This window comes from Mchenga conophoros, linkage group LG22 (assembly GCF_057382185.1).
Source record: "Mchenga conophoros isolate Kocher_MC1m ecotype Shallow Benthic linkage group LG22, M_conophoros_male_GT1.1, whole genome shotgun sequence".
Classification (NCBI taxonomy): domain Eukaryota; kingdom Metazoa; phylum Chordata; class Actinopteri; order Cichliformes; family Cichlidae; genus Mchenga; species Mchenga conophoros.
The window spans coordinates 22,964,606-22,983,571 of NC_140546.1; the positions used below are offsets into that span (position 1 = coordinate 22,964,606).

At 42.4% G+C, this 18,966-nt stretch overlaps 1 protein-coding gene, 1 long non-coding RNA gene and 2 other non-coding genes across 8 annotated transcripts in view; 2 read left to right on the plus strand and 2 right to left on the minus strand.

Annotated features, from left to right (window-relative positions):
- Positions 1-364: 364 nt before the first annotated feature.
- Positions 365-483, minus strand: LOC146549489 (5S ribosomal RNA). The gene has a single exon (XR_014890597.1). It is a non-coding gene; the product is annotated as a 5S ribosomal RNA (ribosomal RNA).
- Positions 484-815: 332 nt separating this feature from the next.
- Positions 816-934, plus strand: LOC146549490 (5S ribosomal RNA). The gene has a single exon (XR_014890577.1). It is a non-coding gene; the product is annotated as a 5S ribosomal RNA (ribosomal RNA).
- A 921-nt stretch (positions 935-1,855) lies between these two features.
- The window catches only part of pals2b (protein associated with LIN7 2, MAGUK p55 family member b), a 28,004-nt gene continuing 10,893 nt past the window's right edge, over positions 1,856-18,966 (minus strand). Inside the window, exons 3-14 of one of the 5 annotated variants that reach the window (XM_085261720.1) lie at positions 16,246-16,493; positions 12,067-12,167; positions 11,385-11,537; positions 9,684-9,836; positions 8,815-9,042; positions 7,893-8,024; positions 7,713-7,809; positions 7,336-7,404; positions 7,082-7,243; positions 6,795-6,997; positions 5,177-5,305; positions 1,856-3,285 (exon numbers count right to left, since the gene is read on the minus strand). In XM_085261720.1, coding sequence (XP_085117846.1) covers positions 3,109-3,285; positions 5,177-5,305; positions 6,795-6,997; positions 7,082-7,243; positions 7,336-7,404; positions 7,713-7,809; positions 7,893-8,024; positions 8,815-9,042; positions 9,684-9,836; positions 11,385-11,537; positions 12,067-12,167; positions 16,246-16,375 — 1,734 coding nt within the window. In that variant the 5' untranslated portion in view covers positions 16,376-16,493 and the 3' untranslated portion in view covers positions 1,856-3,108. Of the gene's footprint in view, positions 3,286-5,176; positions 5,306-6,794; positions 6,998-7,081; positions 7,244-7,335; positions 7,405-7,712; positions 7,810-7,892; positions 8,025-8,814; positions 9,043-9,683; positions 9,837-11,384; positions 11,538-12,048; positions 12,168-16,245; positions 18,937-18,966 lie in introns of those variants that run through there. The other 4 variants (XM_085261718.1, XM_085261719.1, XM_085261723.1 and 1 more) reach the window with 4 other exon arrangements.
- On the plus strand, positions 14,465-16,991 carry LOC146549492 (uncharacterized). Its single transcript, XR_014890355.1, has 3 exons — positions 14,465-14,716; positions 14,831-14,912; positions 16,252-16,991. It is a non-coding gene; the product is annotated as an uncharacterized LOC146549492 (long non-coding RNA).

Below are 18,966 nucleotides of genomic sequence, written 5' to 3' on the forward strand. Positions count from 1 at the left end.
CATTGCTCTTCTGGCACTGACTCATTTTGAGTCTGGCTGCCTCTACTCGGCCTCCAATATCTATGGGCCAGATGGTGTAACAATTGGGGCCACATCTGGCCCACATAACACCCGCCCCTGTCATATTTGAGTCCTAAGAAAACCAGTGGAAATGAACCCTAAATATCAACTTAAAACTCAAGGCAAGAAAAATGAAGATAACAGAATTTTTCACATAAATATTTTATGGTTTATATTAAAAAGATTGAATGTAAAGAATATACATTTTAAAGGGCCTTGAACTTCAACGATTGACCAGGAAGCAAAATGCTCCACATGTCCACTGAAGACGAGCAGCGCCCCCTGCAGTTTGTGTCAGTGAAAAGGCTTACAGCACCTGGTATTCCCAGGCGGTCTCCCATCCAAGTACTGACCAGGCCCGACCCTGCTTAGCTTCCGAGATCAGACGAGATCGGGCGTGTTCAGGGTGGTATGGCCGTAAGCGAAAGAAGTGCACACAAACTGACCTTTTATACATGCCAAACACCCCTTTTATTAATGCTTCAGGAGCACTTCTCAGACTTTTGTCTTGCAGATCGTCTCCAAACAGTTTGTTTTGTTACTTAAATAAATGCGGTGATTTTAAGAGCCAACTGCACGCTATTCCGATCTAAGATCAGTGACGTGTTACTCTAAACAGCTTTCTATGCTGAAGTGAAAAGTTTACCGTAGGAATAAATGTTTCATCATTGGATGGAAAACGTGTTCAGAATCTTAATTGGCGAAAAAAGTGGTATTTGGCATGTATAAAAGGTCAGTTTGTGTGCACTTCTTTCGCTTACGGCCATACCACCCTGAACACGCCCGATCTCGTCTGATCTCGGAAGCTAAGCAGGGTCGGGCCTGGTCAGTACTTGGATGGGAGACCGCCTGGGAATACCAGGTGCTGTAAGCTTTTTCCCTTACACAAACTGCAGGGGGCGCTGCTGCTCTTCTTCTTGTTTGTGTCAAACGACAAATTGCAGAAAACAAACCGTTTCTTAAACTTATAATAGCTTGTCATTTATTAAGTACAAACTTGTAGGTCATAATTACTTTGCAGGGCATTTTTTCCTATTTTTTATACTTTCTAATAGTAACAGTAAATTAATGAAACTCCTCATTCCAAAAGATCCACTATACAGCAGCTAAGGCCAGAAATGTACATAGACTCATATCTGAGCCCAAACTGTGCCAACAACATATCCTCCACACCATTACACCAACAGTCTGAACCGTTGAGACGCAGGATGGATTCATGCATTCGTGTTTTTTCTGGTCCTAATATCTGAATGTTGCAGAAGAAATGTTTCCAGTTGTCTGTTGTCCAATTTTGATGATCCTGTGAGAATTGTAACCCCAGTTTCCTGTTCTGAGCTGACATGAGTGGCACCTGGTGTGGTCTTCTGCTGCTGTAGCCCATCTGCTTCAAGTTTCAGCGTACTGCATTCAGAGATGCTCTTCTGCACACCTTCATTGGAATAAGTGTTTTTTTGAGTTACTGTTGCATTCCTATCAGCTAGGAGTCTGATCATTCTCTTCATCAAATCAACGTGCCCATGTCTATGCACCTAAACGCACTGAGTTGATTGGCTGATTAGACATTTGCAATAAACATTTGAAGAAGAGGTGTACGTAATAAAGCATCCGCTTTGTATGAGGTTACTAACACAAATACGTTTACATGTTGTTTTTAGACACAATGACTTTGCTTGAATGCAGTTTTTTTCAAAGTATTGAGGTCTGATATTTTGTTTTTGTGTGTCTGGATTTGACGGAAATGAATCTTACGAGGTATAAATGGAAATGTTGCACACATAATTTAACAAGAAACTAGTTTATGAGGTTTATCAAATTTTATTCATCACAAGTTTGCTGATAAAAATGTAAAAAGAAGACATGAGGTTGATGTGGAAACACTTGAACAGGCAGCAGGGCTGTCACAGAATACCCTCAGCATTTTGAAATGGTATTCACTGTACATTGCAACGAATATCCACCTAAAGTGATTTAATACTCATTTTATCCTGAAGTCACGAAGTCCAGGACAGATTTCAGGTTTTTCTCAATTCTGTATCTGATTTAAGAACTGTGAATTTAATATTTGATTCAGAGCATGATCACAAGGGCTTTGGCATAACCGCAACACTGAAGATGAGGATCATTAAGGAGCGAGTGGGTTTGAGCCACATTCACAAAAAATAAAACATTAACACATTGTAGCAGGTAAAGATGATGGCCAGTGACACTGTGACACTCATACTGCAGACAAACAGACGATAGAAGCAAACGATTGAATGCTACACTCTACTAATCATCACGCTGATTAAAAAAAAATAGCAAAAACAAAACAAAACTAGAGAAAATGAACAGACATGGTGTTTGATCTTTTAAAAAGTACGTCATAACATTGTTTTTCTTTTATATACCGGATGAGCTTTTTAGCCCCTCGCTCATGGAGAAAACCGATTGAGGATTTTGGGGCCGACGACATTAAAAAAATAACATTAAGGATTCAAGTAAATGAAGGTGAAAAGAAAACAGAGCAATGATGTTCAACATGTGCCACACCGTGAGATTTCTTGGACAATGACGGCTTCAAGTTCTTGTCATCGATCGCCTTGTCCTCGTCTTTGTTTTGGAGTTCGGGTGGCGACCGTGAATCCTCAGTGTCAGCGAGGGAAGACTGATAGAAGTATTTAAAAATGAAGGAAAACGACTACAAAGCGACACTACAACAATAAATTAATGCAAAAAAGTATGGCCCGAGCACGTGACACGACTTTCTTTCTTTTTTCTCATGGTTGGTTTGTTTCATTCTCACCGTAATCCCACACTGAATAGAAAGATCTTTCATAAAAAGTTATAAAATAAATAAGCACTCTTTCCCTTTGAGTTTCGAGTAGAAAAAAGTTGCAGGCCCGAGAGGAGAAAGAGCGATGAGATTTCATTGATTACTTGCAGTAGTATCTCTGCCCTTCGTCTTCTTTGGCCTTTGTGATCACAAGCACACGCACACATACACGCATACATGTTGGTGGGTCACTGAGGCCCACGTAGACTGGACAGTGTAACGAGTGGTGCTAGTCCTCAGTATACCCAGTTCACTGGGACCCACTGGGGTTCACTGCACAGTTTGTCCACGGCTGCCTGTAACGTCTCGAAGGCCTTATCCAGGTTGTCGTTAATGATGGTCAGGTCAAAGTAGTGGCAGTAAGCCCTCTGGATGCGGGCGCTCTCATCCACCGTTTTCCTCAGATCCACATCCTGCAGAAACATGAAGGACGGGTCAGTTCTGGGGATAAATCCAAGTTGTATGCATGAGTGTCAGTGTCCAGCACATAACAGTGAAGACCAGGACAGGTGGACAAATGATGAGTGTATGGATATTTATAGTCATGGTAAAAAGAAAGTAGACCCTCTGTCAATTCTAAGGTTTTACCTTTCAGGTTACAGTAAAAAATAACCTGGTCTTTCAAGAACAGAAGAACAAAATATAACACAACAGACTGTGTCTTACAAAAACTAAGCCAAAAATGCAGAAACAGTACGACAAAGACAAAAACTACACCCTTACTTCTTCCGTATTAGCAGCAATGTGCAGCTGATATGGTGCTGCTAAAAGAGGCCAGGTGCTGTCAATCAATTCAAAATCGCCTGATTAACTGATGATCAACAAATGTAAGGACCTCCATAAAGGCAGAACCTTTGCCAGCTTGCTGGTCTGGAGCATTCGAGTGGAAAGCATTCATGACAGTTGCCAGTCTTCCCAGGAATGAACTTCCAAACACATTCACCTCAAGGTCAGACCGGTTACAGGCCTCAGCACGATAAATGTGAAAGTTCATGATGATTCAATTAGGGAAAAAACGAACTCGTTTAGAAGGGTTTCCAGGAGAAATGCTCTTCTCTCTAGAAAGAAAATGGCAGCAATGCTTAAGTTTAAAAAGTTGCATCTGAACAAACCACAAAACATCTGGAAAAATGTCCTTTGGACAGATGAAAACAACGTGGAGACGTTTGGCCATAACACACAGCAACCAAACACAGCACATCAGTACAAACACTTTCATATCAACCGCCAAGCACTGTGTTTGAGGTGTGATGATATGCAGCCAGAGGAAACGAGCAGCTTGCAGTCATGGAGTTGACCATGAACTCCTCTGTATACCAAACTCCACTAGAGCCACATATAAAGCTATCTGTCCAACAGCTAAAACTTGGGTCATGCAACAGGACAATGATCCCAAACAAAGCAGCAAATCTACAACAGAATGACTGAAAAAGAAAAGAATCAAGTTGCTGCAATGGGCCAGTCAAAATGTTAGACCTCAGATTGATTCAAATGGTTTGGTGGGAGCTTCCGAGAACAAATGAGTTCAAACAACGTCGTAAAGAAGAGTAGAGCAAAATTCCTCCTCAACGATGTGCGAGACTACTGAAGTCATACTTCAAGTTATTGCTGCTAAAGGTGCTTCTACTAAATCAAGGGGTTTATGTCACTTTTAACATGACGCTTCTGCATTTTGGCTTTAAGAACATAGCATAATATGTTGTATGCTGTTGTTCATCTCAGATTTTTTTGTTCTGATATGCACAATGATAGAGATGATAGACGGTGTAGTTTATTTTCACCACGACTGTATGTAATTTAAGGTACTTTTAGAAGGATTTTGTTTGACCAGCAAGTAACATGATCTGCTTCCAGGCAGTGTTTTGGCCACAGGGTCATTCAAATCGGCATACTTATATTTAGCCACCCTGTCCCTCAGTCTATTTTTAGTAAGGCTCACATAGAAAGCATATGAGGGTGATTTAATCTTAAAAGTGTTAAAAACATTAAACCAGAGGGAGAACAAAATCTTAAACAATGAGAGGCAAACTGGCCACCAGTTACCACCACACCTTTTTTTCAAATGTCTTTAGTGTGTCTTTTATCTCAGTGAATCAGTCATAGTTTTTGTGACTGACTACAGTTGACATAAAATATTGCACAGTTATCCCTATGATATGTAAGTGAGGGCTCAAATGTCAAAAAACAGTGACAGATAATGCAAGCATATCACTATGTATGCGTGTGTGTGTGTGTGAGAGAGAGCATGGTTGTTTGTGTGTGTTTACTTCATCCCATTGTTACGCATGGGTGTTGTTAACCTACCGTGAGCTGCTTAGTTGTGAGGCCTGCATCCACCACAGCTTTGTGCATGGCCTTAAGAGTATCAAAATCTGGTGCTCCAATGAACACCACATAAGGCATGAACTCTGCTGTTTTCAGTACCTTCAGAGCCTGAAGAGAGACAAAGATGTTTTCATTATACTATACTTACACGGACCAGGTAATGTGTTAGGAATGAAAGGATGCCACATTATTTGAAATAATAATTGTCAACCTACAGAGGTCTGAATTCAAAGACACCCCACAAATCAAAGTGAAAAAAATGACACATTTTGGCAAACTTTCATTGCAGCAATAGTTTGTATGCATGCCTCACAATGTTGGGACATGCTTTTTATGAGAGACTGGCTGGTGTCCTTGGGGGTCTCCTCCTAGATCTGGAACAGGGACCTGGCCCTGGGGAAGTTGGATAGATGGAGGCCCATCTATATAATATCCCAGAGTTCTTCTCTTCCAGGAACTGCCTACATACTCTTTGCACACGAGGCCGGGCATTCTCGTGCACCAGGAGGAACCCAGGACCCACCGCATCAGCCTAGGGTCTGGCAATGGGTCCAAGGATTTCATCCTGATAACTAATGGCAGTGGTGGACCTGCCAATTCTGGTATTCTACAGGTAACGCCAATCAGACTCCATGGTCGGGGCAGTGAATATAGAGACCACAAGACGCTTAGGCGTCCTTAGACCATCCTCATGAAGTCTGTTTCTGATTGTATGGTCAAACATAGTCACATCAGTGTCCTACTGCAGGTAATTTTGTAGCTTCAGCAGTGCTCATCCTTCTTGCACAAAGGGGCTGATACCGATCCTACTGACTAATGGTTGACGGGTTAAGGACCTTTCTCAGGCCTCACCAGCTCTCCTAGAGTAACTGCCCGACTGCTTTTGAGACAATGCTGGGAGACACAGCAAACCTTCTGGTAGTGGCATGAGTTGATGTGCCATCTTGGAGGAGTTAGACCATTTGTCCAACCTCTATGGGGCCCAAGTATCACCTCATAATAACAGTAGTGAGACTGGCCTTAGCTAAATGGAAAACTAGTGAAAAAACAATCAAGAAACATTAAATACCGCCTCTGCTACTTAACTGATCAGATCAATATCATAGAAGTTTAATTGACTTGATGCTATACTGCTATACTGATTAATGTGTTCCTTTAAGTGCTTTTGAGTAGCATATTTTTTCAAATCCTTTAACACAAGGTTATTATAGTTTAAAAGTAGATCTGAAATTGCAATTGAAAACCACACTGTCTCATAAGGCTTTGGTGCACTAAGACTTGGCAAGTCTACATGACTCTGATATATGATGTCATTTCTGAACTTTTCCCCTGACAAACATCCACCAATATTAGATTAATTAAAAAGACTAAACCTAAAAGTGGAACTAATAAAAACTCAACTGAAAGTAAACTTTCTGAAACAATGCAAACTCAACTGAAACAAAGTCCCGCTGGTCCAAACTTCACCTAATAAAACTCTCCAATGTTCTCACTAAAGGTCAAACACAGTGAGTAAATGCTGCATGTCAAAGCCACCCTTCACTGCATGAAAATAACCCTGCCACTGACATTCGCTCGCTTTGGACCCCTCTCATACCTGCGGGTTGACATCCAGGATGCAGGTGCGTCCCATTGCGACCACCTCGTGAATGCTATCAATCTTTGTGCCGTACAGGTTGCCGTCGTACTCGCCGTGCTCCAGGAAGCGGCCGGCCTTCACATCAGCCTCCATCTCTGTCCTTGAGGTAAAGTGGTAGGAGTTGCCGCCTAGCTCCTCATCACGGGGTCTCCGTGAGGTGTCTGACAGAAGACATGAATCAGGTAAATGTTGCACTGTTGTAGCAAAATTTGAGAAAAGCGGTTAGAAACCCAAGTGTGGCATACATGGTATAGTGGTGCCAAAACGCGTGGGATGGAGGACCATCAATCGGTTCTTGAGGCTGCGTCGGCCCACTCCTTGGGCACCTATCAGAACCAGCGTCTTCCTCTGGAAAGCAGGAACCTTTGCCACTTCCTCATAGATCTGCAGTTCATGTCTATCGAACTCTGTTCAAAGACATTTCAAAGCTGTTAGCCACTTGTAGAGAAAGACAATGAAGACATTAACCAAACATCTAGACCATGAAGAATATTCTGACCTGCGTTCTTGGCTGTTAGATACATCATCTTCTTCTTCTTTTTTCCAGCCAAGGTGCCACAAAGAATTCCTGCAAGACAAATATGCACGTTTATATCTTTGCTGTTACAGCATTTGGCCAGACGGGGGCAGGCATGCACTGAAAGTACTAACTACCCATTTTTTTTTTTTTTTTTTTTGCCATCAATCAGCTAAAAGCTTTACAAGTGATAGAGGTCTGGCAGTAAACCAGTTCACAGGCCACTCCATCCCTTCAAAAACAGCCTCGGCTTAAGAGAAACATTAAGAACTTGGGTGAGTTTTAGCTCAGGAATCTTTCACAGAGTGTTTACACAAAGGTCTGGCATCACTGCCAAGAAGTACAGGTAGGGTACTCACCTGATCCATCCAAGTCTCTGGGAACAAAAGCTTTCCTCTTCTCCTCCAAGAACTGACTGGGGATCAGACCCGTGGCACCACCCACTACGTGACATGCCTGGCGTGGATCAGTTCAAAGTTAAATTTAGAAAATTGAAAGTTTAAAGTTCGGTCAAAGACAGTCTGTGAAGGAAGGCTCACCTGCCACCAGTTGGGATCTTCTCTGTTTACAATCTGAAGAATATCACCTTTCTTGAAGGCCATACCTGCCTCCCGACAGGGGATCAAGCTGTCATTGGCGGGATCATAGTCAAAGTATGGCCGGACATATACCTGTGAGGAACAGAGGAACAGGTGTGAGCTCCTGAAGCGCTTAAATTAGGATTGAAGAGGAAGATGGCCGTTCACAAAGCAACAAGAAAGACAAAGCAGCTTTAACTCAGCATGGCTTCTCACACGTCGGCATGGTGACGGCAGCTCTTTCACACCCATTACGGCCCGTTTCCCACAGCCGCAGCCGACACAGCTCTTCATGCTGCGTCAACACGCTGCATGGGCTTTTGCTAGAAAGGGTAAGTGCTTTGGCCAGAGCATTAGATTAAACAAGCAGCCAGAGGAAGCAATAAAACAAGCCAGTGAAATATACTGTGCAGCGCGCTCTGAGCCACAGAGCAGGAAGTGATTTTGCATTACGTCTCATTCACTTTTACTGCCCTTCATTCAGTTTATAAGCATTTCCAGGTTTATGTGTTCCAAGATTCAAGGTATATATATATATATTTGTGTGTTTTTTTTTGTTTTTTTTTACACAGAAGACATTACTGGAGCGTGTCTGAGGGGAACTGTACAACAGCGTCACACACTACTGTACTCTGCATGTCAGAGAGCATGAAATTACTCCAAACACATGTGCGTGTATTTGGAGTGCGTGCATGACACAGAAACTGCTAGTGTGACCTAGATAGCATCTGGAGTGTTATTAATAGGACTCCCAGAGTTCAAATTCCTGCGCGAGGGATTGTGGGAAGGCCGTAGGACATATCGTCAGGATGGTGCCACCACCCAACATCTGCCACCGGTTACATAAGCAGGAGAGTGCATGCCTGTGCTTGTAAGTGCTCACCTGTGGAGGAGCAGGAGCGTCTCTGTAGCTCGGGAGTATTTTCAAGGTGATCCCTCCGCTGCAGTCTTTGAGCATCTCCTGGAGCTCAGTGGGATTATTGCCAACGTCTTTCCCGTTTACTTCCTTAATGATGTCGCCCACGTGGAGCAGACCCTGTCTGTCAATCATGCCTCCGTGAAGGATTCTCGCGATCACCAAGTCGTCTTTCTCCACACGAAATGTCACACCCTGAGAGGAAGAAGAGGGATGTTTTATTACCTCTGATTCCTGCGCACTCACACTCACCCCCTCCCTGCGCCTGGAGCCTCTGCCAGAGGTTTCTTCCTCTTAAAAGGGAGTTTTTTCTTCCCACTGTCACCAGGTGCTGGCTCGAGGGAGGGTTCGTCTGATTCTTGGGGTTTGTGCTAAGCCTCACCCCTGTTAATTTTAGTAACCTATCGACCATGTTTGTAGTGTTGGCAGCTTTTGGAGCATTTTAAATGGAATTATAAAACAAATATGGTAAATGGCCTGCATTTGTATAGCGCTTTTCTAGTCCATAGGACCCCAAAGCGCTTTACACTACATTCAGTCATTCACCCATTGGCGATAGCAAGCTACATTGTAGCCACAGTGGGGTGCACTGACAGAGGCGAGGCTGCCGGACACAGGCGCCACCGGGCCCTCTGACCACCACCAGTAGGCAAATACGGGGTTAGTATCTTGCCCAAGGATATTTGGCATGCAGCCAGGGTGCAGCCTGGGATCGAACCACCGACGTTCTGATTAGTGGCTGACCTGCTCTGCCACCTGAGCTACAGCCACCCCATGGATAAATAATGTGGCACACTCATGCAAACACATTCAGTCAGCGTGCAGTCTCCTCTCACCAGTGGCTCCCCGGCCTTCTTTCGAATGCCAATCATGCGCACGGCATCGGCCTGCATAAGAGCGCTGTTCACCGCTGCGTCATTGGCTGTCTCAGTCGGAGGCGGGGCTTCGTAGCATTTTGAGGCTACCATGTCATGAGCCTCTAAAAGAGACTGAGAGAAAGGAAAAAAAAAGGAGAGGGTAGGCGAGTGCTAAGGCTTAACTACATCTTATTGTAGAGGAAGAAGCACAATTACACTTTCACAAAAGTAAAGTCGATACATTACTGAGTTCCATTCCCTCAGTAGTTTTATTGTAAATGTCACTTGTGACCACATTGGAAATTTAGTCTTCCTCACAGTAATATTAATAACAAAACTGTGACTTGATGTTTCAAGTGAATAGAAAAGCTCTGTTGGCAGACGTTATAACAGTGAAACGGGACAGTTATACCTCCAAACAGCCAACTAGCATATTAATAATTTAGGTGCGGCTTAAAAAGCAATCATCTAATGGATAAAATCCCAAATATGGATAACCACCCAAATCTAATCACTTAATGTCTGATTCGTGAGTATCCCTCCAACAGCTTTCATTCAAGTTGCTTTTTCCCCATATATTATTACTGGTTCCAAATCACCACCAACCGCTCACTGGTGAAAAATACAAAAAGTCTGTAAAATCAAACACTCAGTTTGTGATGTAATATCTGTTTTCCTTTTCCCACCTAGCCTGCTTTCCCCCCTCCGCCCTCCGTATCTCTATTGCTCAGTAGGTCAACAGAGTCTTATCTTTCAGCTAAAGGCACAAAGAGCTCTGATTGGTGCAGGGGCTTCGCTCGGCTCAGAAATCTACCTCCTATTGGCCCTGCCTGCATAAAGCCCCTGCTAAGTTCAGGCACAGAGGTTAGTGTTCTACTGATGCATGAGCGCAGGCTCCAAAACATCTGATCTGTGCCACTGTAGCTAGTGTTGTAACATTTAGAGTACGACATACTGTTCAGATGAAAAGCAGTCCCCATTTCACAAACGTGCAGTAACATTACAACAACTACTGCTAATAATAAAAAGTAGAATAAGGTGGAAAAAAGTGTGCATCACTTGGAAATATATAAATTCAATAATTATTTGAAATGATTGCATTTAAAAAGCTGTATTCTTTTCAAGCTAACCGCTTTTTCTCAGGGAGCATCAAGAAATGAATGTTGATGTAGAAATAGAAAAGAGGATGAAAACATACAATGTGCCACTCAACAAACGTATGGAGGGTCAATACATAACAGCTAAATGAAGAAATATAGAATAGAGAGAAGCCATAAGAGGACATTTAGCAATGAAGCAGAAGAGTCAGCAAAGCCAAAACCAATATGATAGGATACAATTTTTAAGACCTATTTAAACAAGAGCGCTTTAGATAAAACACAAGTCTTATTCCTCATGAGGCCCACAGGGAGACACTGTTCCCAGATTCAGAGTCAATATTCGCTTTGCTTTTAAGAGACAGTGAAAGTTTTATTGCTGCCAACAGAGAGCAGCAACACCAGAATTTATGTATTGATTATGACATAACATTATAAGTACAGTGCTGTAAAACAGCATCTGGTTTATCATAGTGTTTTGGGTTGCCACATATTACCTCATAAGCTAAGTTAATAACCAGTGCTTGTGTTAACGGCGTCTGTTCTAGCCTACCTAACTGTGCTCGCTCTTGCTCTGGCTCACCTGGAAGTGCGGCTCCTGGAGGATTCGAGACAACTCAGCCGCGCTGTCGTCTTTAACCTTGAGGTTGTTGATGTCGCCCAGGATCTCTGTCACCAGCTCGACGTTATTGTCCTGCACCGCTTCCAGCTTCACTTCCTCCAGCTGCTCTTGAGCCTGGGTGAGACAAAGAAGCTCAGGAAAAGTGGAAAGATGGCGGTTGCCTTTCATAACCTTCCTGGTTTTGTTGGTATTTATTTGGATGTGCAAAGAGTGAATGACAGAAAGTGAGACTTGCTCAGTAGCCGTGATTGTAGATATGATATGGTGCTCTACAGGGAGCATTTGAAAAAGCACAACATGACAAGACCCTGTATGGAGGAGCTACAGCTGTGGTTAAACTGAACTCACTGCACACTAGACTTCAAACAGCAGTGAAGGCGTGTTCGTAGGTGCATGCACTGTCAATAAAAAAGGCACAGAAATGCAAAGCTGCACAATTTTCTTACGTCATTATGCATTAGGTCTGATGCACATAGCACTGTGTGTTAATCAAAGCCTTACTGTACTTCAACGCCTCAGCCAGAGCAAGCAAAGCATTGCTGAGAGCAACATGTGGGGGAGTTTGAAGCTGGCTAGTGGTTTGTCTGCCCCCTGCTGCTTGCCCTGAGCTATGTGTGTGTGCTACCTTAGCCAAGGAGCGTACAATGGGACTTTCCATGATGCCGCGCAGGAAGAGCAGGTCGATGTCTTTGGCTCCGGCAGAGGTGGGCAGCTCACCCACATTATCCAACACCTGCTGCATGGCTGGACGGATGGGACGAGACACAAAGATCCAGAGAAACAGAGACAGAGAGAAAAAGAGAAAAGCCAAGTTAGCCAGGCCTGAAAGTCATTCAGAGTGTAAACATCCATGACACTGTTGAAGGCAAAGCAACAGCAAAAAGAGATCTGCTCACACTCCAGTGCAAAAGAAGACCCAAATGTTTCAGATGCAGTGAACGGGCATGCTTTCACTCAGTTTAAACTCCACAGCCAGGATAACATCTGGATCTAATCTGAGATGCTTTTGGTACTAATTACAGCACTGAAAATGATGTGTGGCCTAGACAGCATAAGATGGTCCAATATGGTAAGTGCAGTGTGTGCCAGATGTGGCCCAAAAGTCACGAGTTGGGCTTGAAACATGTTACAGTAAGTATTGTCTGGGCCAGCTTTCACCCAAATGTCACAACACAGCTGGCAAATGGTCTTTGAGTCAAGGCAGCCAGTCTTACCCTGAGTCAGCGCTGTCAGTCAAGAGCTGATTTGGCCGACAGACACCATGTATTGTTCTCTGGGAGAGTTTTGGATACACATACTTTGTATACACAGACAAGCACCCCAGAATATTAAGCCTGGTCTGCACAGAGTGTGCACAGTTGTGTATATTCACTTTAAAAAAGCTTAACTTTAAAGCTTCAAAGTGCTTTTTTTTCCAGATTTCCTCAAGGCCCTAAACATTCAACTAAAGGCTCCTGGATTCAGATGCAGTCAGCCTCTATGCTGTTAACATAAACAGAGACAGGGAGAGGTGTGGACTGTAGGTATCAGCTAGCTGAACGCCCTAATGCCAGTGTCTTAAAGCCAATCTAAGCACATTTTAGCCATTTAAATCCCTGGAAATGTATGTGTATGTGTGTGTCATTTTACACCTATGTGGGTAATAACTATGTCCGGTCAGCACTTGTATACAGTTGATTCACTCTATGATTTCACTCTGCGTTTTGCTTCACTAACCCATTATTACTCTTAAACCCTGAGACATGTTCCATGTCATCAAGTCAAGCTATAGTCTATGACTTCAGCCCCCTCTTTAGAATAAAGTGCCCCATACCAAATCGCTGCTTTGAAAATACAGATTATGAAATGCTGACGTCTATATATTATATTTTTGGTAGGTTTTGCAATCTGGCATGTATACCTATTAAAAAATATTGGACATTTAGCTTTTATTTAAAAGAAACAGTAACAAAAAGATGAAAAATAGAGAAAGAAAGGAATCGAAGTCGTATTGGACTGAGGAGCCGCTCAGGACATTTATACAAATGCGATATGACCCTTTACCACTTGACCACAGCGCAGCTCTGCTGACATGCACTTTAAAAATGTTTAATCAGCTTTTCCTTATGTAAAAGAGGCATAAGCATTAAAAGTTTGGAATGCATTTTAACCAAGATAAATTGCAGCATCACACCATGTGGGAGAGTTGTAAAATATTACCGAAAAAAGTAGCATCTCTTGTGTAACACACGTTTCCTTCTGGTTGCTCATTTCTATCCAAATGAATGCCTCTCTGTGATTTAGATCTCAGTTTAATCACTGTTTAAATTCTGCTTTCTCTGGTTTGCTGTACTGAAACAGTCACGGTTCAACTCGAGCTCTACAGCGTCTGATAACCACAGGAGCGCAGGGAGACTGCATAAACAACAGGCTCGGTGCAAAACAGACCTTAAATATTTATGATCCTCTTTAAGAAGGACAAATAGGGGGGAAGAAGGTTAAAAACAGCACTGCAGACAATCAAACCTGTATATCAATGAAGCTTTGTGTATTTAAGGCACAACAGCACAATCTAAGACTCAGTACGGACATATGGACACAATAATTTATTTCTTCTTGGGGAACCACACACAGATCTTCCACAGGGCAACGGTCATTTCGGGAAAAGGCATCTACACACAAACACAGACACACACAGACAAGACGAATATGGAAACTTAACACTACCATGGCACAACTAACTTTTGACTTGTATGCAATAAATAAAGCTACGTTTACTGCAAAACATGAACATATCCGGAGTGAAAACCTCAAGCATACACAGAATAACACACAGCTGAAACCTTTTGTATATCCCGGTGTCGTCTTCATTGACCTTTACCTACTTACTACATCCCCGACAACAGGAACCCTTACTCGTCCACGCTTCTGTGCATATTACCTGTTAAAATTTCTGTCCGGTAAAAGTTGGGAAATGAACTAAAGCCTTCAAACTAAAGTCTACATAATCTTTTGAAACATGACACAGAGATCCAAATGCTGTGGCCTGAAGGAGTTGTTAATGCTAAGAGATTACAGCACCAAACAGTTGTTTTTTTCCAGATGATTTATTCACATATAATGAATCACTCTCTTTTACCTCCTTGTAATTTCTCCCTCCGTGGCACTTTTGTCTGCAACATCTAACCACTGCATCGGTATGCACACCTACGAGCATGATGTGCACTGAATGCTGATGCAGAGATCACTGCTCTGTTTCTAAAGGAATGAAATCCCAGGAGAAAGAAAAAACCTCGCAACTTGTATTAAACATGGTATCATTATTTATTTATTTATTTTTAGCTTCTGAGATGACTGTCAGAGAAGCAACTCCACTGACACATCATCCATAACAAAATATATCTGAGGGTGTTTTTTTCTTTTTTCAGAAGTGCAGTGCAGTTCCTGGGACTCTCACAGCTAAAGCTGCTGTAAAGCAGCGCTTCTTAACCGCTCGACTGGATCCCAAAGGTAGGCTGAAATACTGCTGTTTACCTAAACTACTTTAAACATAATTACACTTGCTTATCCTGTGTCAGCTGTAACACCAAGGCGCTAACTGGGAGGACTGAGAGCATGTTTAAACTGCTTAGGAAAGAATCAAGGATATCTGAAATGCTAACTTAAAGTAATACATAATATAAATGACTGAATCAGTTGGCTTTTACTTGATAAACTGTTGAAAAGAGAACTGAATAAACTGATGTGTGTTAAACATTATTAGCAGGTTTTAGCTAGCTAAAGGTTAGCTAGCTAAAGGTTAGCTAGCTAAAGGTTAGCTAGCTAAAGGTTAGCTAGCTAAAGGTTAGCTAGCTAAAGGTTAGCTAGAACGGACAAAGGATTTAAAAAATTCACTGAAACTTATAGCTGCAGGTAAAACTGGCTAATTTAGGTTCAAATTCATGTATTAATCAAAGTAGAACAGAATAAAAGTCAAATAAAGTAGTTCTAAAATGAATTAATAAGGAGTGAGAAATTATTGGTTGTAACAGATAACTGCTAAAAGATTTGGATAAACGTTCAAATAGCATTAGAAATGGAAAAATTTCTAATGCTAAAAATTGTCTTATCTACTGAAATTCAGTCCCCTTAGTTATAAAAACATATTCTTCATCTAAACTAGCACTGGTTTAAAATAGAACCTGTTTTTTTTTAAAATTCAACTTTTTTTGTATATATCGGGCAAAATTTTTTCTTCTTTCAGACATATGAAACACTTGTTGTGTGCAGTTATTATTTACTTTTTACCCTCTGCCTGAATCTGCTCCGATAGACTGGTTGTTGTGGTTTTCAAATATGTGCTGTCAACAGGAAAGTTGCAGAGTGCTCTCTCGTGGGCAAACTGCGCAACCTCGTCGCTCACAGTTTTTGTATTTGTTACTTACTTATTTTTTTAAATCTTCATTTATAAATGATGATGATATTGGCCCACTGATAAATCAATCACAGCACTGGATACTGTTGATTGACGTATGACAGAATAGTAAATACATTAATGTTACCTAGCCTGTCTGGTAGCGACCAATCATTAGCTGCATTAAACACACATTAACAAACTGCTGTCCTGTGTGGACAAGGCTTTATTTATTCATTGCTTGGTATCCATCACAGGGGACTCAAGCAAATCTGACACAACTGTGGGGATATAAATGTTGGGAACTGTCGCTCTAAAGACTTTCCACATGAAGCTGAAGAAACCACTGGAGTTACCCATCTAAAGCCTTCCATCTTAAATGAAAGATAACAATATCCCACTATTCATCCTAATATTTGAAAGCTCCCTTCTTCCTCCTACTGTCCTCACCTCCAGATGTTTCTGCTCCCTGGGTGGATCGTACAGCCGGGGGCCCCTCCATGGCATGCTGTCCCAGGGGTCTCACCTCCTCCTCTTCCTGTGCCCCATTGGGACAGGAATCCTCCATTGCTGTGACCATCGCCAAGCTCTTCCTCTCTGTTGCCACAAGTATGCTAAGGCTAACCACGAGTAAACCACCAGTAGCTCTGCCAATATGTCTTCTGTCTTGTCTTTTCTGGCACTGCTGACCCTCCACACTTCAAAAAAAAAATGCAGAAAGGGGAGATAGGAGCAAGAGAGACAGAGGGGATTGAGGGCGAATAATGAGAGAAGAGACACAAAGACAGCGACAGTAGAATGGGATTAATATCAGAGGATTTTAAGAGACGAGGAATGATAGGGGAGTGAAGAGAAGTAGGAAAGCTGAAGGAAGATATTTTTTTAAAAAGAGAAAGGAAAAGAGGCTGATGGTTGGACGAGTTTGCAAAGACAGGCGTGAAATGAGACGGAGAGAGGCAGAAAGCTGGATAGCACTCACAGATGTGGACATGCATTCAGTGCCTGCTAGTTCCCTCCCTGTACTCTGACTTTAATACCTTCTCATACTACCACCCCCGCCTCTTTTGATAACACACATAAACACACACACACATAATCCCACGATCCTCCTTTACCAGGCCTGCTTGAGTACCCCTCCTCTTGTATCCCTGACCCCACCCAAAGTCAAGTTAACCCTCTTGTCTAGACAAAGGCACACACACTCACACACACTAGTTGAATGTGTCATTATGTAAGTAATCTTACATAAGTGCTACTAAAGAGGGCCTGACCCTACATTCCCATTCTTGTCCTCCTTCTTGCTCCCATTCACACTTATTCTGCTCAAAGCCAGAAACTCTGTTTGTGCACACTGTGCTCGCACGAATTCCCTCAGTGGTCGTCCAACTCTTTGATTCTTCCTCAGCCCAACGGGAGCTTTTTCTCTTTAATTTTTTGCTTCCCCCCCCTAAAATGAATGTGCCTCTCACCACCTTACATCTCATTAAATGAGTAGACTTGAGGTGCTGACAGGATTATGCACATTTTTTTGGACTGCAGTTTTTCTTGTTTCTGCCTTTTGCCTAAGTACGTCTGCACAAGCTGCTGGCTGCATGACTGTTTCTTAACAGAAATATTATCTTAATAACCGTTTGACCCTGTCTGTCCTGATTTATATTGAGGATAATAAGTAACATTTCACAAAGAATGCTTTAACACATCACAGCAAGGCTCTCTTGGAAATAAAAGGCAAGTTATGTTGCTATACTTACTAAGAACTCTTTGAGGCTATGCGGCATAAAGTTGCTAAGAGCTAAATAAAAGCTCATAATCATAAAGTTCAGTACAGCTCACATGTTTAAATTACATGCTTTAAAGTGAATACTAAAGGGCAGTTGATAAGCTTATATAGGGATAAAATTAGGAACTGACCAGAATTCAGTTCACCTTAGTGGTGCGGCCCCCAACAACAGTCCCAGTTCCTCATGTGGCCCCTTGGAAAAATCCATTGCTTACCCCTGCTTTAAAGTATTGGCTCTTCCTTTTCTTCAGTAAGTACTTGATAAAGCCTATTTTTTTATCAGGCAAAATTAGCATTCCATTTAATATCACAAGGAATCTTGCTGGTTAAGCAGTGCTAGCATTAGCAGATGTGATACCAAACACATTATTGACTCCATATTTTGGAAGTTCTCCCCTAGTCTGTCATCTGATTACGACTTGGTTTAGAGACAAACAAAGAGACAAACAGCTGCCTGACCATGTCAGCACAGTCCAATTAGACCATTTTTGTAGGAGGCCAGCCTATGGGCCATTACTCTATGAATAATAACATAAAAAGTATAATCACAATAAATACATTGTGCATACAAATGTGACTTAGATGTTATGATGGTGGTCAGAGGGCCCGGTGGCGCCTGTGTCCGGCAGCCTCGCCTCTGTCAGTGCGCCCCAGGGCAGCTGTGGCTACAATGTAGCTTGCTATCGCCAGTGTGTGAATGCGTGTGTGAATGGGTGAATGACTGAATGTAGTGTAAAGCGCTTTGGGGTCCTATGGACTAGAAAAGCGCTATACAAATGCAGGCCATTTACCATTTACCATTATGATGACAGGGAGCAAACATTGGCTGAATGCTCTGGTGCGTTTAGCTCTAGCATGACGTTACGTAAAAGATTAGCATCAACCACACAAGAACCACACAACTTATAATATCATGTCAGCAGTGACACTACTGTAAAGTATGGCAGCTAGCCAACTCTGCACTGCTGTCATCAAGAGTACTTAACTGGATTGCAGAAAGCAGCTACAAGCAGGTCAATTGCGCTTGTATAACACATGTGACGATGTGCTTTGGTCACCATGTAAAGGAGCACTAAGTGAGCAGGTGCTGGACTGGCTAACTAATGACAGACATTTCAATTTTTACAGCTATGCAAGAAACAACAGTCAGCTTGAGACCCCCTGAATTAGTGCAACCATGGCGCTCTATAAGACGCGAAGGATATGCTGTGATTTAACCTGAGATTCAAATCTCCATTTCTGTATCAAGACCAAAGTCATGGAAGCAAAAATGAGAATAATCTAGAACAAGCTCCTCCCACTGCCCCCCATCAGGCTCCTCCCAGAGCGTCACAGCTGTGCAAGAAGCAAATCTGTAGGCTTTAATCCACCCCGCCTCTCCCTCCACCCCA